This window comes from Sus scrofa, chromosome 1, assembly GCF_000003025.6.
Source record: "Sus scrofa isolate TJ Tabasco breed Duroc chromosome 1, Sscrofa11.1, whole genome shotgun sequence".
In the NCBI taxonomy this organism is placed as follows: Eukaryota; Metazoa; Chordata; class Mammalia; order Artiodactyla; family Suidae; genus Sus; species Sus scrofa.
Window position 1 is genome coordinate 115,564,611 of NC_010443.5, and position 22,499 is coordinate 115,587,109.

Genomic DNA, 22,499 nt, shown 5'->3' on the forward strand with positions numbered 1-22,499 from the left:
CATTGTGTTTAGGGTTTCCTTTGCTGTGCAGAAACTTTTAAGTTTAATTAAGTACCATTTATTTATTTTTGTTTTTATTGTCATTACTCTAAGACGTGGATCTCAGAAGATGTTGCTGTCGTTTATGTCAGAGAGTGTTTGGCCTGTGTTTTCCTCTAAGAGTTTTATAGTGTCTGGTCTTATTTCTAGGTCTTTAACCCATTTTGAGTTTATTTTTGTGTATGGTGTTAGCCAGTGTTCTAATTTCATTCCTTTACATGTGGCTGTCCAGTTTAACCAGCACCACTTATTGAAGCGGCTGTCTTTTCTCCATCATATATTCTTGCCTCCTTTGTCATAGATTAGTTGGATGTAGGTGTGTGGGTTTAATTCTGGGCTTTCTATCCTGTTCCACTGATCTATACTTTAGTCTTTGGGCCAGTACCATATGGTTTTGGTGACTGTGGCTACATAGTATGGTCTGAAGTCTGGGAGCCTGATTCCTCCAGCTCCATTTTTCTTTTTCAGGATGGCTTTGGCTATTTTGGGTCTTTTGTGCTTCCAAACAAACTTTAAAATATTTTGTTCTAGTTCTGTGAAAAACGTCCTTGGTAATTTGATAGGGATTGCATTGAATCTGTAGATTGCCTTGGGTAGTATATTCTTCGAATCCAAGAGCATGGTATGTCTTTCCATCTGTTTGTGTCATCTTTGATTTCTTTCATTGGCATCTTACACTTTTCAGAGTACAGGTCTTTTGTCTCTTTAGGTAGGTTTATTCCTAAATATTTTATTCTTTTGGATGCGATGCTAAACAGGATTGCCTCCCTAATTTCTCTTTCTGATCTTTTGTTGTTAGTATATAGAAATGCAGTCAATATCTGTGTATTAATTTTGGATCTGGTGACTTTGTCAAATACATGGATGAGCTCTAACAGTTTTCTAGTAGAGTCTTTAGGATTCTCTGGGTATAGCATCATGTCATCTGCAAATAGTGATAGTTTTACTTCTTCCTTTCCAATTTGGATTCCTTTTATTTCTTTTACTTCTCTGGTGATGTCTGGTGGTGAGAGCAGACATCCTTGTCTTGTTCCTGATCTCAGCAGGAATTCTTTCAGCTTTTTACAATGAAGAATGATGTTAGCTGTAGGTTTGTCAAATATGGCCTATATTATGTTGAGGTAGGTTCCCTCTATGCCCACTTTCTGAAGGTTTTTTTTTTTTTTTCATAAGAAATGGGTGTTGGATTTTGTCAAAGGATTTGTCTGCATCTATTTAGAGGATCATGTGGTTTTTATTCATCAGTTTGTTAATGTGGTGTATCGCACTGATCGATTCACTGTTATTGAAGAGTCCTTGCATCCCTGGATAAATCCTACTTGATCATGATGTACAATGCTTTTAATGTATTGTTGGATTTGGTTTGCCAGTATTTTGCTGAGGATTCTTGCATCTATGTTCATTAGTGAAATTGACTTGTAATTTTGTTTTTTTGTGTGATATCTTTGTCTGGTTTTGGTTTCAGGGTGATGGTGGCCTCATAGAATGAGTTTGGAAGTGTTCTTTCCTCTGCAATTTTCTGGAATAGTTTCAAAAGGATAGGTGTTAGCTCTTCTCTAAATGTTTGATAGAATTCACGTGTGAAGTCATCTGGTCCTGGACTTTTGTTGGTTGGACGTTTTTTAATCAAATTTTCAATTCAAGAACTTGTGATTGGTCCATTCAACTTTTCTATTTCGTCTTGGTATAGTCTTGGAAGACAGTACTCTTCTAAGAATTTGTCCATTTCTTCTAGGTTTTCCATTTTATTAGCACATACTTGCATGTAGTAGTCTCTTATGCTCCTTTGAATTTCTGTGATGTCCTTTGTTATTTCTTCTTTTTCGTTTCTAATTGTATTGATTTGAGTCCTCTTTTTTTCTTCATAAGTCTGGCTAAGGGTTTATAAATTCTGTTGATTTTTTTCAAAGAAATAGCTTTTACTTTCATTGATCTTTTCTATGGTTTTCTTCTTTTCTGTGTCTTTTATTTCTGCTCTGGTCTTTAAGACTTCTTTCCTTCTATTAACTTTAGGTCTTGTCTGTTCTCTCTAGCTGCTTGAGATGTAAAGTTAGGTTGTTCATTTGAGCTTTCTCTTGTTTCATGAGGTAGGCTTGTATTGCTATAAACCTCCCTCTTAGAACTGCTTTTTGCTGCATCTCATTGGTTTTGCAGTATTGTGTCTTTGTTGTCTTTTGCTTCTAGGTATTTTTTAATTTCCTCTTTGATTTCTTCAGTGATCCATTAGTTGGGTAGTATCATGTTATTTGTTCTCCATGTGTTTGTGTTTTTCTCAGTTTTTTGCTTTTTGTTGATTTCCAATAGTATAGCATTGTGGTTGGAAAAGATGCTTGGTATGATTTCAATTTTCTTAAATGTTACTGAGGTTTGATTTGTAGCCCAGGATGTGATCAGTCACAGAGAATGTTCCGTGTGCGCTTGAGAAGAATGTGTATTCTGTTGCTTTTGGATGGAATGTCCTATAAATATCTATTAAGTCCATCTGGTCTAATGCTTCATTCAGGGCCTGTGTTTCCTTATTGATTTTCTGTCTGGATGATCTGTCCGTTGCTATAAGTAGGGTGTTAAAGTCCCCCACTATTACTGTGTTATTGTCAATTTCTCCTTTTAAGGTTGTTAGCAGTTGCCTTATATACTGTGGTGATCCTATGTGGGGTACATAAATATTTAAAATTGTTGTATCTTCTTCTGGGATTGATCCTTTGATCATTCTGTAGTGACCTTCCTTGTCTCTTAAAATATTCTTCATTTTAAGGTCTATTTTGTCTAATATGCTACTCCAGCTTTCTTTTGACTCCCATCTGCATGGAATATTGTCTTCCATCCTCTCACTTTCAATTTGTATGTGTCCCTAGAAGTGAAGTGAGTCTCTTGAAGACAACATATATATGGGTCTTGTTTTTGTATCCATTCAGCGAGCATATGTCTTTTGGTTGGGACATTTAGTCCACTGACATTTAAGGTAATTATGGGATATGTGTGTTTTTATCACCATTTTATTAACTGTTTGGAATTTGTTTTTGTTGCTCTTTTTTCTTCCCTTCTTCTCTTATTCTCTCCTCTTGGGGTTTGAGGACTATCTTTAGGGTTGTATTTGAGTTGATTTTTTTTCTTATCTGTTTGTGTATCAATTGTAGATTTTTGGTTTGTAGTTACCCTGAAGTTTTGATATAGAAGTGTGTGGGGGGCGGTGTATTTATATATATATATATATATATGAGATTGTTTTAAGTGTTGGTCTCTTAATTGGAAGTGCATCTCCTCCTGCATTTGCACCCTCCTCTTCTCAGGATTTCTGATTTCGGTAGCATAATTGTGCATGGATGATTTCGTATCCTTACTGTATATATACCTTTACTGGTGAACCTTGTCATTTGTGGTGGTTTTGTTTCTGGTTGTGTCCTTTTTTTTCTGCCTAGAGAAGTTCCTTTAGTATTTGTTGTAAAGCGGGTTTAGTGGTGCTCAATTCTCTTAGCTTTTGCTTATCTGTAAAGCTTTTGATTTCTCCTTCAAATCTGAATGAGAGCCTTGCTGGGTAAAGTAATCCTGGTTGGAGGTTTTTTCCTTTCATCCTATTAAGTATATCCTGCCACTCCCTTCTGACCTGCAGAGTTTCTGCTGAAAAATCTGCTGCTAACCTTCTCTGGGTTTCTTTGTATGTATGTTATTTGTTTCTTTTCCCTAGCTGCTTTCAAGATTTTTTCTTTGTCTTTAATTTTGGTCATTTGGATTACTATGTGTCTCGGGGTGTTCCTCCTTGGATTTATTTTATGGTACTCGTTGTGCTTCCTGGATTTGAGTGAGTGGTTCCTTTCCCATGTTAGGGAAGTTTTCGGCTATTATCTCTTCGAATATTTTTTTCTGTCCCTTTCTGTCTCTCTTATCCTTCTGGCACCCCTATAATATGGTATGTTTAACATTGTCCCAGAGTTCTCTGAGACTCTCTTCATTTCTTTTCTTTTCTTTTTTTTTTTTTTTTTTTTTTTTTTTATGTTGGTTGGTTTGCTTGTCTCTCAATGGGCAATTTTTTTTTTTTTTTTTTTTTTTTGCTATTTCTTGGGCCACTCCTGCGGCATATGGAGGTTCCCAGGCTAGGGGTCGAATTGGAGCTATAGCCACCAGCCTACGCTAGAGCCACAGCAACGCGGGATCCGAGCCGCGTCTGCAACCTACACCACAGCTCACGGCAACGCCGGATCGTTAACCCACTGAGCAAGGGCAGGGACCGAACCCGCAACCTCATGGTTCCTAGTCGGACTGTTAACCACTGCGCCACGATGGGAACTCCTCTCTTCTTTTCTTTTTCCCTTTTATTTGTTTTTCTACTGTGCAGCATGGTGACTCAGTTACACATACATGTATACATTCTATTTTCTCACATTATCATGCTCCATCATAAATGACTAGACATACTTCCCTGTGCTACTCAGCAGGATCTCATTGCTAATCCATTCCAAAGGCAACAGTCTACATCTATTAACCCCAAGCACCCCATCCATCCCACTACCTCCCCCTTCCTCTTGGCAACCACAAGTCTGTTCTCCATGTCCATGATTTTCTTTTCTGTAGAAAGGTCCAGTTGTGCCGTTTATACTAGATTCCAGATATAAGTGATATCATCTGGTTTTGTCCTTCTCCTTCTGGCTTAGTTCACTTAGTATGAGGGTATCTAGTTCCATTCATGTTGCTGCAAATGGCATTATTTTGTTCTTTTTTTGGCTGAGTCGTATTCCATTGTGTATATATACCACATCTTCCTAATCCAATCATCTGTCAGTGGACATTTAGGTTGTTTCCATGTCTTGGCCATTATAAATAGTGCTGCAATGAACACACGGGTGCATGTGTCTTTTTTGAGTAAAGTTCTGTCTGGATATATGCCCAAGAGTGGGATTGCTGTGTCATATCATAGTTCTATGTATAGTTAACTAAGGTATCTCCATACTGTTCTCCATAGTGGCTGTACCAGCTTACATTCCCAGCAACAGTGCAGGAGGGTTCCCTTTTCTCCACACCCCCTCCAGCATTTGTTATTTTTGATGGCCATTCTGACTGGTGTGAGGTGGTATCTCGTGGTAGTTTTGATTTGCATTTGTCAAATAAACAGTGAGGTTGAGCTTTTTTTCACATGCTTGTTAGCCATCTGTACATCTTCCTTGGAGAAATGTCTATTCAGGTCTTTTGCCAATTTTTCAATTGGGTAGTTGGCTTTTTTCCTGTTGAGTTGTATAAGTTGCCTGTATATTCTAGAGATTAAGCCCTTGTCAGTTGCATCATTTGAAACTATTTTCTCCCATTTTGTAAGTTGCCTTTTTGTTTTCTTTTTGGTTTCCTTTGCTGTGCAAAAGCTTGTCAGGTCCCAGTGGTTTATTTTTGTTTTTATTTCTATTGCTTTGGGAGACTGACCTGAGAAAACATTTGTAAGGTGGATGTCAGAGAATGTTTTGCCTATGTTCTCTTCCAGGAGTTTGATGGTGTCTTGTCTTACATTTAAATCTTTGAGCCATTTTGAGTTTATTTTCATGCATGGTGTGAGGGTGTGTTCTAGTTTCATTGATTTGCATGCAGCTGTCCAGGTTTCTCAGCAATACTTGCTGAAAAGACTGTCTTTCCCATTTTATGTTCTTGCCTCCTTGGTTGAAGACTAATTGACCATAGGTGTCTGGGTTTATTTCTGTGTTCTCTCTTCTGTTCCATTGGTCAGTCTGTCTGTTTTGATACCAGTACCACACTGTCTTGATTACTGTGGCTTTGTAATATTGCCTGAAGTCTGGAAGAGTTATGCCTCCTGCTTGGTTTTTGTTCCTCAGAATTGCTTTGGCAATTCTGGGTCTTTTGTGGTTCCATATAAATTTTTGGATTGTTTGTTCTACTTCTGTGAAAAATGTCATGGGTAATGATGGGGATTTCATTGAATCTGTAGATTGCTTTGTGTAGTATGGCCATTTTTACAATATTAATTCTTCCACACCAGGAGCATGGAATATATTTCCATTTCTCTTCAATCTTTTTTCTCTTTTCTGTTCCACATCCGTAATTTCTACTAGTCTGTCCTCTACCCTGCTTATTCATTTGTCTTCTTTGTATATTCTGTTGTTGGTTGTTTCCAATGAATTTTTTATTTCAGTTATCCTATTTTGCATCTATGCTTGCTTAAGTGTTAAATCATGTGTTTCTGTGCTCAATGTTTTCTGTAAGTTATCAATGTCTGCCTCTAGCTTATTTCCAATGTCTTGCATCATCTTCAGTATCAACAGTCTAAGGTCTTTTTCCTGAAGGTTGATAATCTCCAAATCATTTAGCTGTTTTTCTGGGTTTTTTCTTTATGCCTTATCTGAGTTATAGTTCTCTGTCTTTTCATTTTTATAGGTTTTTGGTGTGGTGTCCTTTTTTCAGACAATAGAGTTGTAGCCTCTCTTACTTCTGGTGTTTGCCCCCCTTGTGGCTGAAGTTGGTACGGGGGCTTGCTGTAGGCTTTGTGAGCAACATACACTTCTAAATAAACCAGTGATCAAGAAATATCAGGGAGGAAATTAGAAAATAATTTGAACTCAATGAAAATAAAGACTATCAAAGTTTGTGGGATGCAGATAAAGCAACATTTACATTTATAAATGCTTATGTTAGGAAAGAAAAAAAGGAGAAAATCAGTTATCTAAGCTTCTGTCTTAAGAATCCTGAAAAATAAGAACAAATTAAGTCTAAATAAAAATGATGGAAATGCTACAGATAAGGTTAGAAATTAATGAAGTAGAAAACAGAAAAAATCAATTAAATAAAATGCTAATCCACTGAAAAGTTCAATGAAATTGATAAGTATCTAACTAGACTGATTAAGAATAAAACAGAGAAAAGACAAATCATTAATATCATGAATGAAACTGAGGTAATTAACAGTAATTAAAATATTAAAAAAATTTAAAATAGAGGAATATTATGGACAAATTTATGCTTATAAATTTGACTACTTAGATGACTTGGAAAAATTTCTTAAAAAACATAAATTACCAAAACTGACTCAAAACATAGTGGAAAATCCAAATAGACTTGTATATACTAGTTAAATTTGTTGGCAATGATTTCTTGAATAGAATGAAAAAAATCTTATAACTACACAAAAAATAATATATTAGAATTCATCAAAATTTGAAACTGCTGCCTTTGCCTTCTGAAAGACACTATTAAGAAAATTAAAAAGCCCAAAATACATATACTTTCTAACAAAGAAATTATATAAGGAAATGAAGAACTCTTACTACAACTCAGTGTCTAAAAACTGGGCAAAAAAATTGAACAGATACATCACAAAAGAAGCCAGACAAATGTCCAATAAGCATATGAAATGATGCTCAAGATCAATTGTTATAAAGGAAATACAAATGCAACTGCAATGAGATACTACTTCAGCCCCTCTAGAGTAGCTAATAATTAAAAGATGGCCAATACCAGGTGTTGGATATATAGCAACGTATTCCTAGTGAGAATGAAAAATGATACAATCAACTTTAGAACACAGTTTGACAGTTTCTTAAAAAGTTAAACATACACTTTCCATAATACTCAGAAATTTTACTCCTAAGTATTTATCCAACATCATTAATGATATTGAGTGTGTCTACATAAAAGCATGGGTCTACACAAAACACCTGTACATGAAACACTTGTACATGAAAATTCATGGCGGCTTTATTTCTTAAAGTCCAGGGCTAGAAATAAAGTCCATCAACTATTGAATAGATGAAATGTAGTAAATCCATAAATAAATACTACTCAATAATACAAGTCAATGAACCATAAAATATAAAACAACACTTATGAATCTCAAAAATATTAAACTGAAGAAGACAGATACAAAAAGGTACATTCTTAGGATTCCATCTATATGCAATTTTTGAACAAGGAAACTAATCTATAGTGAAAGAATGCAAATCAGTGGCTGCATGGGGATTTTGGAGGGGTGATAACAAAGGAAATTTTGGAGGGGTGATAACAAATTTTTAAAATTTTGATCATGGTGACTATAATGATATATTAACTTGTAAAACTCAATGAACTGTACAATTAATATATTTTATTGTATTTAAGTTATTCCTCAATAAAGCTGATTTTTAAACAGATCATTAATAGAAAAAAACAAAAATCTAAAGTTGGAGTAAAATGCTTTCTGTTTTTTTGTTTTTATAATGACTCCATCTGTTAGTATTAGCCCCTAAAGTAAGTTAATATGCATAACAATGTTTTACTACTTGATTTTCACAGGTTTATAGAACAACTACATCAAACTTAAGTTCTGTTTTGCATTTGTGTGAACTGTACATTGAGACTTGTTTCTAGAGATATAAAAAATGAATGGAATTGGCAAAGAAAGATTCCATCTTGAGTTTCACTTAACCCAGGAGAGTTGTTACGTCTCTCTGGCTGGTAGGTAAATAGAGAAATTGAGAGCCAGTACAAGTTTTTCTACAAGTTTTCAGCTAGCCAATGTATCATAATTCCTTGGAACATTTGTTATGAACTAAAAGTTTCTAATACTTAACTCTAAACAACAACGAGATTTTGGAACAACTGTGTGTTCAAGTCCATTTAACTTTGGCAACTTAAAGAAAGAGTTTATATGATTTGTAGTCAGACAAACACAGTTTGAATACTGATCTGCCACTCCCATATGACCTTAGGTAATTTGCTTAACCTATCAGACTCAGTTTCCCTTTCTATATATAAAATGTGATATGTATGGCACATAGCACTCAAAAAATATTAGTTCCTTTTGTGCCCATATAAAAGTAGAGCTATAATCAATGAGAATACTGATCTTTTTACAGAGTACAGAATACCATGGATAAGGAAAAGATAAAGGACATAAACAACCAGTGAGGAGGATTCAGAAATAAGATAATAACAGCCTGAGCCAAGAAGCAGCAAAGGGAATTGAAGAGATAAATGAAAAATATTTGTATGAAAGAATGTATAGGATTGGGTGTAAGGGCCAAGAACAAGAAAAGAATCAAAAATGTAGGTGAGGTTTCAAAATTATCTGAAACTAGAGCAGTGATATGGCCACAGCTTAGATGTATGATGATAAATAGTAAAATGGCAATTTAAAACAGTTTTTGTCCCAGACATAATATCTTGTTTTTCTCTTAGACCACTTGCCTTTATTTCTTAAAGCAAAAGAAATGTTACACAAACTATGTAATTTAAAATTTTCTAGTAGCCACTTTAAGAAAAAATAGGTAGAATATAAGTGTATTTCCCTTATCTCAATATATCCAAAATATTATTTTATATATAGCCAACATAAAAACATTGAGATTTTTATATCTTTTTTGTATTTAATCTTCAAAATTTGATGTTTATACTTATAGTATGTCACAATTTGGACTAAGCACATATGATGAGTGGCTACCATTTTGGACAGTATAGGCTTAGACTATTAGAAACCATAATTAATTTTTCTTTCCAGATGAGTAGGTAAACAAAATGTATATCCATTCAATGTTACAGTCAACAATAAAAGGGAACAGACTACACAACATGGATGAATTTTTTAAATGCTATATGCTAAGTGAAAAAAACTAAAACTTTTTAGGCAACTATGTACTTCTATTTATATGACATTCTGGAAAAGGCCGAAATATAAGAATCAAAAACAGAATAGCCCTGAGGCTGAGAGTAGGGAAAGGACTGGATAAAATCCATAAAGAAATTTTGGGGGATGATGAACGTGTTCTATATCTCAGTTGTGGTGACGGCTAGGTGACTATGCATTTGTCACAACTCAGAGAACTTAACCTCTGAGACTCAGTTTCGCATTCTGTAAAATGTGATTTATCTGGCATATAGCACTCAAAAGATGTATAGTCAGCCCTCAGTATCCACAGGGGATTGGTACCCCCAATTTGACATGTGTTGGTAAGATGTGGAAAAACTGGAGTCCTTTGCTGGGAGAAACGTAAAAATGGTGTAGCTGGTTAGGAAAACAGTCTGCAGTTCTTCAAAAGGTTAAACATAAGGTTGTAATCCAGCAATTCTGCCTCTAGGAATATGCCCAAGGAAAACAAAAACTTGTACTTGAATATTCATAGAAGCAATATTCAAAACAGCCAAAAAGTAGAAACAACCCAAATGTCCATCAACTGATAAACATATAATAAAATGTTTCACATCCATATACTCTATAAGAAGGGATATTACTCCATAAAAAGCAATGGAGTGCTGATACAAGCTACAATGTGAATAAAGGCTAAAAATATTACATTAAGAGAAAAATGGGAGTTCCTGTCGTGGCGCAGTGGTTAACGAATCCGACTAGGAACCATGAGGTTGAGGGTTCAATCCCTGCCCTTGCTCAGTGGGTTAACGATCCGGTGTTGCCATGAGCTGTGGTGTAGGTCGCAGATGCGGCTCGGATCCTGCGTTGCTGTGGCTCTGGCATAGGCTGGCAGCTCCAGCTCCAATTAGACCCCTACCCTGGGAACCTCCATATGCCGCAGGAGCGGCCCAAGAAATGGCAAAAAGACAAAAAAAAAAAAAAGAGAGAGATAGAGAGAGAAATGTTGGTTACTAAATATCACATACTATAAGATTCTACATATCCAGAAATGGCCAGAGTAGGCAAATATATCAAGACAGAAAATGAATGAAAAGATTGCCTAGGACGGGTGTGGACTGGGGAAAGAGGTCTGAGGTACTGAGGCTAAAAGGTAAGGGTGACTTTATGGGTGATGAAAATGTTCTAAACTTAAAACTAGTGATGGGCGCACAATACTATGAATATACAAACAGCCACTAAGTTGTACACTTTAAAGGATGAGATTATGTGAATTATATCTCGATAAAGCTACTAGCTCAATAATGGAGGAAGAATTTTTAGTAAACACTAATAAAATAACTAAACTGTGAAAAGTGGTATTTGCGCAAACATGAGACTTTAATGATTTTGTGTATCTTTGGAATTAGATTAGGAAAAATAGCAAAATTATTACCCTTTCTACTGAAGACAACTGTTGCTGTAATCCATCACATTTTTGGTTTGCTTCTTCGAAAAGAGTTTTATACTTTTCTATTTGAGACTGCTGCAAATTAATTGTTCGCTGCTGTTTCACACAATCTTCTTCAAAATTTTTCAGTTGAGACTTTAAATCCTGAATTTCATCCTCCTATAGTTATGAAATTATGTTATATGAAAAAAATACACAGTATTTTGTATCAAAACATAAAGCAGAAAACAAAGGAGCTTTGTATGATCTTTGAAGAGATATTAATACCTATTATACAAGGAAAAAACAAAACTACATTCCATTTTCTTCCCCCAAAATGGAAGTCAGATGTTTACTGGCATTTAATAGCTTACACTTGTAAGTCTAACATAGAGTACTCTAATTGCTAACAAGTATTTAAATTTCTTCAGCTCTGTGAAAATTCAATATCTCAGAATAGAATAAATTGTGTGTTCAGTATTTACACACAATTTTTAAATTTAAAATTTAACTGTGAATTATACCTCAATGAAGCTGTTTTTAAAATAAAATTGAAAACTGCTCCTAAAATGTTTTTAAATATTAGAGTATTTATTCTAAAAGGTTTTAAAAACTTACCTTTTTATTGCATTCACATACAACATTATCCAATTCCTCTTGCATAACACGGAGTTTGGCCTTCAAAAATCTGATCTGTGCTTCTGTGTCAATTTAAATAATAATATTTATTTCATTCCACTGAATCTAAGATGTCATCAGTGTAAGATAAACCATTACTTTATGAGGGAAAAAATGCTCAAGATGGGGAGTCTAATAGGAGATTCCTGTTTGAGAACACTAAAGACACTAAACACCTCTAAAGTAAAAGTAAATGAAAAATCCACCAAACAGAAAGGAACTAGTCATATCTCAAGACTGGAATTGAGTAAATATGGGGGAAAGAACCCAAAAACCTCTCTGAGAATTCCAACCGTAAGCCAGTACTCATATAAGTTTGCAGACTGAATTCATATGTAGCAAGGTGGTCTAAAACACCAGAATTTAAAGTGGTCTCAGGTGAGTCATGCCCCCAAGTGTTTGACAGAAGCAAACACAAATCCTATCTAGCAAAACTTAACTTCAATATCAGCCACTGTGATTATAAAACGCCATTGACTGTAACACATGTCCCAATTCCAGTTAAAATGTAGTCTGTCTTAGAAGCAAAAAAATTACACTAAACTTTCTGTCAAATCTTTCTATCACAAACCTTCATTAAGATCTACCTTTGGCATTTCATTGCTAGCAAAAGTCCTTTATTCAATAACATCTTTGCAGTTTTCAGGCCTATAAAAGTAAATAAAGTGAAAACTGAACTTAGAACTCGTAATTCATTATAAAGTAAATAAAGTGAAAACTGAACTTAGACCTCGTAATTCATTCAATCATTCATTAAAAAGATATATATTAAGTTCTACTATGTTCTAGGAATAATAGGGATATTAAAAGACAAACTTTGCCTTCATGTAGCTTATCTTCACTAAACACTGAATAGTCTCTGAGAGGTCATTAGGATTAATCCCACAGAGCACATAAATATACATGCACAGTTCCTGTTTCAAAGCTCCTCTTATAAAGTGTTATGAAGGAGCTGTGAATGTTGGTTGGCTCTAGCCTCATCAAGATTTCTCCAGCCTCAACTCTCCTTCTAGCCTCATGTAACTCCAGGTTAGCGGAGGACAGAAGGGAAATGATAAACTTAAAAGTGTGAAGTTTACAGTAGTTGGTCTCTAGGAAGAAAGAGAAGAAAGAAAGAATAGGAAAGCATGACTTTTCCCTTCTCTTTCTCTCCCCAACTCTAACATTAGTATATCATCAAGGAGCTGAGTGCTCTGTCTCTAGAGGTCCACAGCATTAACCCTCCCTCCTATCCCATCCCAACTATAGTTTTACAAAGCAGGCTGTGCTACTAAACTACTTTTTTTAAGTTGTTTTCTACTGCACATAACCCATCCATTCAAGGCAATCATGTAGAGTAAGCAAAAACTCCCCTAAAATGGGAGATACCTCAGCCAAAAGGGAAGAAAGGAATGCAAAGTGGCAGAGAGGCAATTCAGAAACAAGAGGGGGAAAAAAGCAGCAATTTAAGGTCCTCTGTGCTGTTTCCCATATATGGGAGGAAGAACTTGGTAACAAGACCACGGGTGACTGTGAAACTGAGGACAGCCAGTGTCTAACCATTTTGTCCCTGAAGGCATCTTAACAGAAGCATGGAGGTAGCTTTCTGTTTCACTTACCATCACTCCTAACAATTAGCCCCAGAAAGCTTGGATAGGTCATTCAATGTAACAAATGCATAAATGAATTATTCTTCATTTATGACTGACTAGCATGGAGCACAATAATCATTACCTATGTAAGCTGTTACAATTTTCACAGAATCAGAGACTTTTAAAGATAAATTTCACGATCATCTAATACAAACTGTAGAAGTTTCAAATGAAGAAATTGCTATTACAGAGGGGCTGAGCAGTTTGCCTGAACCCACAATTACTTAATTTAGCATTAACCACTCAACTGCCTTATTTTTTTTTAAATAGCATAGGTGGTTCCTCATAAATTCAACAATTTTATTTTTTATTTATTTATTTTTTTTTGTCTTTTTGCTATTTCTTGGGCCTCTCCCGTGGCATATGGAGGTTCTCAGGCTAGGGGTCGAATCAGAGCTGTAGCCACTAGCCTATGCCAGAGCCACAGCAACGCGGGATCTGAGCCGTGTCTGCAACCTACACCACAGCTCACGGCAACACCGGATCGTTAACCCACTGAGCAAGGGCAGGGACCGAACCCGCAACCTCATGGTTCCTAGTCGGATTCGTTAACCACTGCGCCACGATGGGAACTCCAATTTTAGAGGCATTACTGGTAACTAACAGGATGTTTTTAGATGGATCTAGACTAAGTATTATTTTTCTAGTGGTATGCAGAGAATAAGTTTATAAGACAAAATAACATTCACTAAAAAACTTACTTGATTATTTTACCTGATGTTACATCATTAATTCATTTATCCTTTAATATGTGTTGATTTAACATACGATAAAGAGAATTCAGTAACATTAAATGAAAGGAATTCAAATAAACATAGTCTTTAAAAATTATTTCAGTGTTTTAATGATAAGCTATGGGGCATTTAACCTTAGTTGAAAAGTGGTGAATGAAATCAATACCAGATAGGGTTTTTTATTTTTACTTTTTATAGTGGAAAATATTAATCACATAAAAGTGGTGAGGGAGTTCCCATTGTGGCATGGCAGTAACAAATCCAACTAGTATCCATGAGGATGTAGGTTTGATCCCTGGCCTCACTCAATGGGTTAGGGATCTGGCTTTGCTGTGAGCTGTGGTATAGGTTGCAGATGAGGCTCATACCCCGAGTTGCTGTGGCTGTGGTCCAGGCTGGCAGTAGCTCCAATTCGACCCCTAGCTTGGAAACATCCGTATGATGTGGGTACGGCCCTAAAAACTTAAAAAAAAAAAAAAAAAAAAAAGACAAAAAGTAACGAGACTAGTCCAATGAAACACTACTTACTCATCATTCATTTTCAACAATTATTGACTCTACCAATTTTAGTTCATCTATCAAACAAATGTAAAACATCATAACACATTTTTTAAATGTGAGAAAAATAGTTCCCAAATATCTTTTTCTAAGTAGTAGTGATATAAGGATAAAAAACAAAAAACCCTACCAGATCCAATGTCTTTACTAACACCACAAAAAATATCATCATCTATATAATCTGGTAAGCCTTCTTCCTCCAGTTGCCCTTCAATTTTGCTAATTGTTTTTGCAAGAGAAAAGTCTGAGAAATCCTCTGGAATGGCAACATCATTGGCAGTTCGTACATCAGAGTATTTCAATTTTACACTAAAAACAAAACAAAAAAATATATGTCATTTCATATTACATATAATATAAAAAAGAGATATGCTTCCCAAATACGACTTCATCCAAATAACAAAGCACATCAAAATTAACGTAAATTTTTAATTTATGATAAAATCTACAAATGATACTTTCAAGGACAGTATTTCATGAGACTTAATAGACTTTCAAACTTATGAAATATACAACCACAGAGCTAGAGAAGGCTAGAGAAGTATAAAAAATAATAAACAGAAACCTCAATAAAACAGGAAAGCACAGGGAACTACATCTAGTCACTTGTGATGAAACATCATGGAGGATAATGTGAGAAGAAGAAGGTATATATGTATGTGTGACTGGGTCACTTTGCTATACTGTTGAAAATTGACAGAACACTGTAAACCAACTACAGTTGAAAAAATAAAAATCATGAGAAAAAAAAAAAAAAAAACAGACAGGAGAACAGAAGGGGGAGCTCTCACATACTGTAACAATAGCAGAGCCCAAAAGTATGAAGGAAGACTCTTCCTTCCTGGCAAACACTCAGGTAATGAAGAGTCTTTGTTTACTCTAGCCCTCCCAACTTCCGTTTCTCCATATAAAGAGTTCTTGCCTTGCTGTTGGGGTCTTGCACGGGGCCTGTCATGGTTGCAGACCCTAAAGTACAATTCTCTGCTGATCCCAAATAAACCCATTTTTTGCTGGATAATTTGTTTTAGGTTAACACACCTGCAAACAAGTGAGTATCAAAACTAAGAGTACGGAACTTTGCCCTCTAGGTCATATCCAGACTTTGGCTTTTAATTTTACATGCTGCTGGAGAAGAACTGTACAATCAGAAATCACACTAGCTAGAATCTGCAAAAACCAAAAAATAATACTTCTGGAGAAAGAATTATAAAGCAAACATTTCTTAGCTCAAACTGTATTTTATTTCTACCTAAAGCAACACATTCTAAGCAAAAATCAAAGTCTACCAAAAGTTTGAATTTTTTTTTAATGAAGGAGAGAAATTAAAAATAAAAGTCACTTCTAAAGGCATTGAGGAATGGGCCAGACCTAACCCATTAAGTTTGGTTCTGAAAGCCTTTCCTTTAACTTTAAAGCTAAACTTAATTTTAACAAATAAGCAAAGGTTTTAAAATTCTTTTGGAAAAAGCACCTTTTATTTAAAAAAATATGGACTTGCGGATATGGGATTAAGATGGCAGAAGAGTAGGACTGGAGCTCAACTTCTCTCCTAAAAACAACAAAATTTACAACCAAATACTGAGCAATCTTCAACCAAATGGACCAGAAACTTTCAAAAAGATATCCTACCCCAGAAGACAAAGAGGAGGTCACATCAAGAGGTAGGAGGGGCGATTACGTGATATAAGCAACCCCATACCTCCCAGGTGGGAAGCCCCACAGACTGGAAAGTATCATAGAGACTCACCTACAGGAGTGAGAGTTCAAAGCCCAACATCAAACCCCCACGTGTGGGAATCTGGCATTGGGAGAAAGAGTCCCCAGAGCATCTGGCATTGAAGGCCAGTGGGGCTTGTGTGCAGGAACTCCCCAGGACTGGGGGAAATGGAGACCCCATTCTTAAAAGGTGCACACAGACTTTCATGTGCACCGGGTCCCAGGGCAAAGCAAAGTCTCCATAGGAATCTGGGTCAAACCTGACTGCAGTTCTTGGAGGACCTCCTGGAAAAATGGGTGAATGTGGCTATTTGTGAAGGAAGGACACTGGAAGTAAAGCTCTTGGAAATATTCAGCAGCCAGCATGCCATTCTCTGGAGGTGGCCACTTTGGGAAAATCTGGCCCCATCCATAAGTGCTAAGAAGCCCCAGGCCAAACAACAATCCAGGTGGGGCCAGAGCCCCACCCATTAGTAAACAGGCTACCTAAAGATTCCCCAGGCACACAGCCACCTCAAATCTCACCCAGAGACAAAGCCCACCCACCAGAGGGGTAAGAATCAGCTCTACATACCAGTGGGCAGGCATCACTCCCTCCCGTAGGAAGCCTACACCAAGTCCCTGTACCAACCTCACCCACAAGGGGGGCAAATGGCAGAAGTAAGAGAGACTACAACTCTATTATTTGAAAAACGGTCAACACGCCAAAAACTTATAAACATGAAAAGACAGAGAACTATAACTCAGATGAGGGAGAAAGAAAAAACCCCAGTAAAACAGCTAAGTGATCAGGAGATTCTCAGCCTCAAGAAAAAAAGACTTTAGACTGTTGATGCTGAAGATGATGCAAGACATTGGAAATAAACTGGAGGCAAAGATGGATAACTTACAGGAAACACTGAGCAAAGAGATACAAGATATAAAACTTAAGCAGGAAGAGATGCAAAATACAATAACTGAAATAAAAAATTCATTAGAAGCAGCCAACAGCAGAATACAGGAGACAGAAGAACTAGAGTAAGTGAGGTGGAGGACAGATTAGTGGAAATCATGGATGCAGAACAGAAAAGAGAAAAAAAATTGAAAACAAATGAAGAGAGTCTCAGAGAACTCTGGGACAATGTTAAACGCACCAACATCCATATTATAGTGGTGCCAGAGGAGAAGAGAGACAGAAAGGGACAGAAAAAAATATTCGAAGAGATAATAGCCGAAAACTTCCCTAACATGGGAAAGGAACCACTCACTCAAATCCAGGAAGCACAACGAGTACCATAAAATAAATCCAAGGAGGAACACCCCGAGACACATAGTAATCCAAATGACCAAAATTAAAGACAAAGACAAAATCTTGAAAGCAGCTAGGGAAAAGAAACAAATAACATACATACAAAGAAACCCAGAGAAGGTTAGCAGCAGATTTTTCAGCAGAAACTCTGCAGGTCAGAAGGGAGTGGCAGGATATACTTAATAGGATGAAAGGAAAAAACCTCCAACCAGGATTACTTTACCCAGCAAGGCTCTCATTCAGATTTGAAGGAGAAATCAAAAGCTTTACAGATAAGCAAAAGCTAAGAGAATTGAGCACCACTAAACCCGCTTTACAACAAATACTAAAGGAACTTCTCTAGGCAGAAAAAAAAGGACACAACCAGAAACAAAACCACCACAAATGACAAGGTTCACCAGTAAAGGTATATATACAGTAAGGATACGAAATCATCCATGCACAATTATGCTACCGAAATCAGAAATCCTGAGAAGAGGAGGGTGCAAATGCAGGAGGAGATGCACTTCCAATTAAGAGACCAACACTTAAAACAATCTCATATATATATATATATATATATAAATACACCGCCCCCCACACACTTCTATATCAAAACTTCAGGGTAACTACAAACCAAAAATCTACAATTGATACACAAACAGATAAGAAAAAAAATCAACTCAAATACAACCCTAAAGATAGTCCTCAAACCCCAAGAGGAGAGAATAAGAGAAGAAGGGAAGAAAAAAGAGCAACAAAAACAAATTCCAAACAGTTAATAAAATGGTGATAAAAACACACATATCCCATAATTACCTTAAATGTCAGTGGACTAAATGTCCCAACCAAAAGACATATGCTCGCTGAATGGATACAAAAACAAGACCCATATATATGTTGTCTTCAAGAGACTCACTTCACTTCTAGGGGCACATACTTACCTTGAATAGATTTATAAGGAGATCCTGCTGAATAGCATTGAGAACTATGTCTAGATACTCATGTCGCAACAGAAGAAAGGGTGGGGGAAAAAACTGTAACTGCAATGTATACATCTAAGGATGACCTGACCCCCTTGCTGTACAGTGGGAAAATAATAAAAAAAAAAAAATTGAAAGTGAGAGGATGGAAGACAATATTCCATGCAGATGGGAGTCAAAAGAAAGCTGGAGTAGCATATTAGACAAAATAGACCTTAAAATGAAGAATATTTTAAGAGACAAGGAAGGTCACTACAGAATGATCAAAGGATCAATCCCAGAAGAAGATACAACAATTTTAAATATTTATGTACCCCACATAGGATCACCACAGTATATAAGGCAACTGCTAACAACCTTAAAAGGAGAAATTGACAATAACACAGTAATAGTGGGGGACTTTAACACCCTACTTATAGCAACGGACAGATCATCCAGACAGAAAATCAATAAGGAAACACAGGCCCTGAATGAAGCATTAGACCAGATGGACTTAATAGATATTTATAGGACATTCCATCCAAAAGCAACAGAATACACATTCTTCTCAAGCGCACACGGAACATTCTCTGTGACTTATCACATCCTGGGCTACAAATCAAACCTCAGTAACGTTTAAGAAAATTGAAATCATACCAAGCATCTTTTCCAACCGCAACGCTATACGACTGGAAACCAACAAGAAAAAAGTGTAAAAAGTAAACTTGAAGTCTAAAAACAAGACAACCCTTTCCAGGTATGTATGCATGTACATATGTATGTAGCATATATTCTCTTTTCTTCTATCAATGTATTTAAGATTTTTTCTTCCTTATCCTTTCACTCTATTTTGAGTCTTTTATTAAAAAAACAAAAACTTGATTTAGCCAACTAAAAGACACAAGAATTAACAATTTTTTTTCTGGAACTATAATGCAATTATCAGTGTGGATAAGTAACAGACATATAATAATTTACTGTGAACTAGAAGCTGGTTGGTACAATCCACTGAAGGTATAACCCTCCTCTTCTAGAAGGAATACTACCTTCAAAAAACCTCTTGGATCTCCTTTTCATGCTTAAAATACTAAAAAAAACTTTTTTCTCACCAAAAACAATAGAATGTAAATTATAACTACATTTTAGTTTTATTGAGAGCATGCTGAAATCATGCTGTATCTCAATGAACAGAATACACAGTGTTCAAAAAGTATAAGACTAGTCAATTTGAGAGAAATAGGCAGAGAAAGACATCTAGGTTTTAGTCTTAGTTCTTAAAAAATATCTACCTAAAAATTACATTTTAAAAATTTGAAATGTGACAATTTTTCTTAAGAGAATACAAAATGTATTAATGTTCATTAATTGCTACAAGAAATTTCTGATTAGAAAATGCTTTAAATTATTAAACGTAGAGAAGATGGATACCGTGTATGTTTTGTATATTTTGGGTATAAAACAATCTACAGAAACAGAAAGTATTTAATAATTAAGAACAATGAGGAGTTTTCTTGTGGCATAGCAGGTTACGGATCTGGCATTTTCACTGACGAAGCTTAGGTCACTCCTGTGGCACAGGTTTGGTCCCTGGCCTGTGAATTTCCACCTGTAACAGGCATGGCAAAAAAAAGAAAAAAGAAAAAAGAAAGAAAGAATGATACTGTAAATTACAAAACTTATAATAGAAAGTAATATTGTAAAAACTGTACTATACCTTAAATTTGTTTTTCTTCCTTTACTTGCGGAGTGCAGTTTGTTTTGAACTTTGTTTAGTGGATCAACATTTTTGTTATTTGGCTACATGAAAAGGATTAAAACTATTGATTAATTAATTAGATTCTAATCACTTGCCAAGGAAGGCAATTTTTTAAATACAAGGAATTGCCATAGAAGAATTCCAATTTTCACAGAATTAATCAAATTGTATTTTAAGGAATCCCCAGAACTGTACAGCTAGAAAAGACCTAGTTATCACTGGGATCAAGAACTACAAAGATAAGAAAATGAGTCCCAAAGTTCAAGGATATTCAGCTAGCTAGTTAAACTGTATGTTCTGATCACAGAATTTAATTTTCCTCACTGATTGTCCTTCAGACGGGCTTCCACATACACTGTTCCCTAGGTGTAGATCCCCACAGGTGGGGAACTTGTACATCCCAGTATGCCCAGCACGTGGAGGGGTGATTTCTACAATGTAAACATTAAAATGAAAGTATATCCCTTCCAAATCACCTTCTTTTATATGAGTACTTTTTTCTTTCAGATCTTCTATCTAGCAAAGTTAAGCTTTAGAGAAAAACTAGAAATAGCTAATAGACTAATTTCACTTAGAGTTTCTCCAATGTACTTCCAATGTTCAGTGAAATTATGAGGCAAAAAAGGGATTCAATTTATTTTATGAGCACCATTTCATAACGGCCTCTTTTCTGAATATCAAGGCTTATATGCTATAGAGTCATACCCCTTCTCTATTTTGTCTAAGAAAAGTCTAAAAAACAAACTTAATTCTACAGAATGTAATTATATTCCCAAAAAGTTTGATTTCATACCTTAGTTTCTAAATGTAAATGAACTGTCCCTTCAGATGATAATGGACCTCTACAGATAAAAAAAATAAACATCATATATTAATAATAGATGATACTAAACTGACACAATAAAATTCAAGAGCAATTATACTTGAAAGGAAATATATATAACTATCAAGTAGACTTTGCTGTCATTCTAATAATAGACAAGTTAATTTATTTTGAATGAGTGTCACACACATGAAAAGTGTTTTGCTTAAATAATTTACCTTTGAGATGCTATACTAATGTGCCAATATTTTTGTAGGAAAATGTAGCACAAATTTTAATGAATGGAAATCATAGAGAGTAATTATTGGCTACACAAAGGATTATCTATCTTATAAAACTATTCACCACAGGACTTTTTATTGTAAGGCCACTCAATGTTATTCTTTGTCTTATGCATTTAAATACTTGGTCAGTGTCCACTTACCCATTACATTATTAACTCCTTGATGGTAGTAATCATGCCTGCTTTGTTCACTGCTCCATGCCTACTATTTGGCATAGTGCCTGGCACATAAGCTCTTAAATTGACACTAAATAAATATTTTTAACGTATAAATAAATATATCTAAAATACAATTAATTTTTATGCACAAGGTTTTCTAAATATGTTTGTAGTTTAAAACAGGAGTTCCCTTCTTGGCTCAGTGCTTAAGGAACCTGACTGGGATCCATGAAGATGCAAGTTCAATCCCTGGCCTCACTTAGTGGGTTAAGGAGGGTTAAGGATCAAGCATTAGCATGAGCTGTGATGTAGGTCGCAGACATGGCTGAGATCCTGCATTGTTGTGGTGTAGGCTGGCAGCTGCAACTCTGATTCAACCCCTAGGCTGGGAACCTCCACATGCCACAGGTGTGGACCTAAAAAAAGCAAGCAAGCAAGCAATAAATAAATAAATAAGTTTGTAGTTTAAAATAAAGAATGCTTATTGAGGTCTGCAAACTATGGCCCACAGGTTCAGTCACCCATATTCATTTATTTACACATTGTCCATAGCTGCTTTCACAACAGCCAAGTTTCAGCTGCAACAAAGAATGGAGAGCCAAAAAATCCAAAAATATTTAGTCTTGGTCTTTACAGGAAAAAGCCACTTATCCTTGATCAATTTTGTAGGTCATCTCCAACACTTGTACTGATATTTCTAAAAACCTACCACCTCAGTATCTATCGCTGCTATGCCCTGAGAACTCCTAAACAAAGTAGATGACTTAAAAACAAAGTTACTTTCCATCAGATGCTACCTACTGCCACCTAATAAGATATATAGGATTTTTTTCAATATTAAACACAAACATGTAGTTAATACAGATGTTATTAAATAGGGCCTCTTAAAGTCTTCATAAGTGGTACTGGGAAAA

The 22,499-nt window shown here is 35.6% G+C and overlaps 1 protein-coding gene across 3 annotated transcripts in view; it reads right to left on the reverse strand.

Annotated features, from left to right (window-relative positions):
- The window catches only part of TEX9 (testis expressed 9), an 81,233-nt gene that overhangs the window by 37,873 nt on the left and 20,861 nt on the right, over positions 1-22,499 (reverse strand). For 2 of the 3 annotated variants that reach the window (NM_001244599.1, XM_013992953.2), the window contains 5 exon segments: positions 11,025-11,198; positions 11,637-11,719; positions 14,750-14,928; positions 20,279-20,361; positions 21,114-21,162. In NM_001244599.1, the coding sequence (NP_001231528.1) occupies positions 11,025-11,198; positions 11,637-11,719; positions 14,750-14,928; positions 20,279-20,361; positions 21,114-21,162 (568 nt within the window). 3 annotated transcript variants of the gene reach the window in all.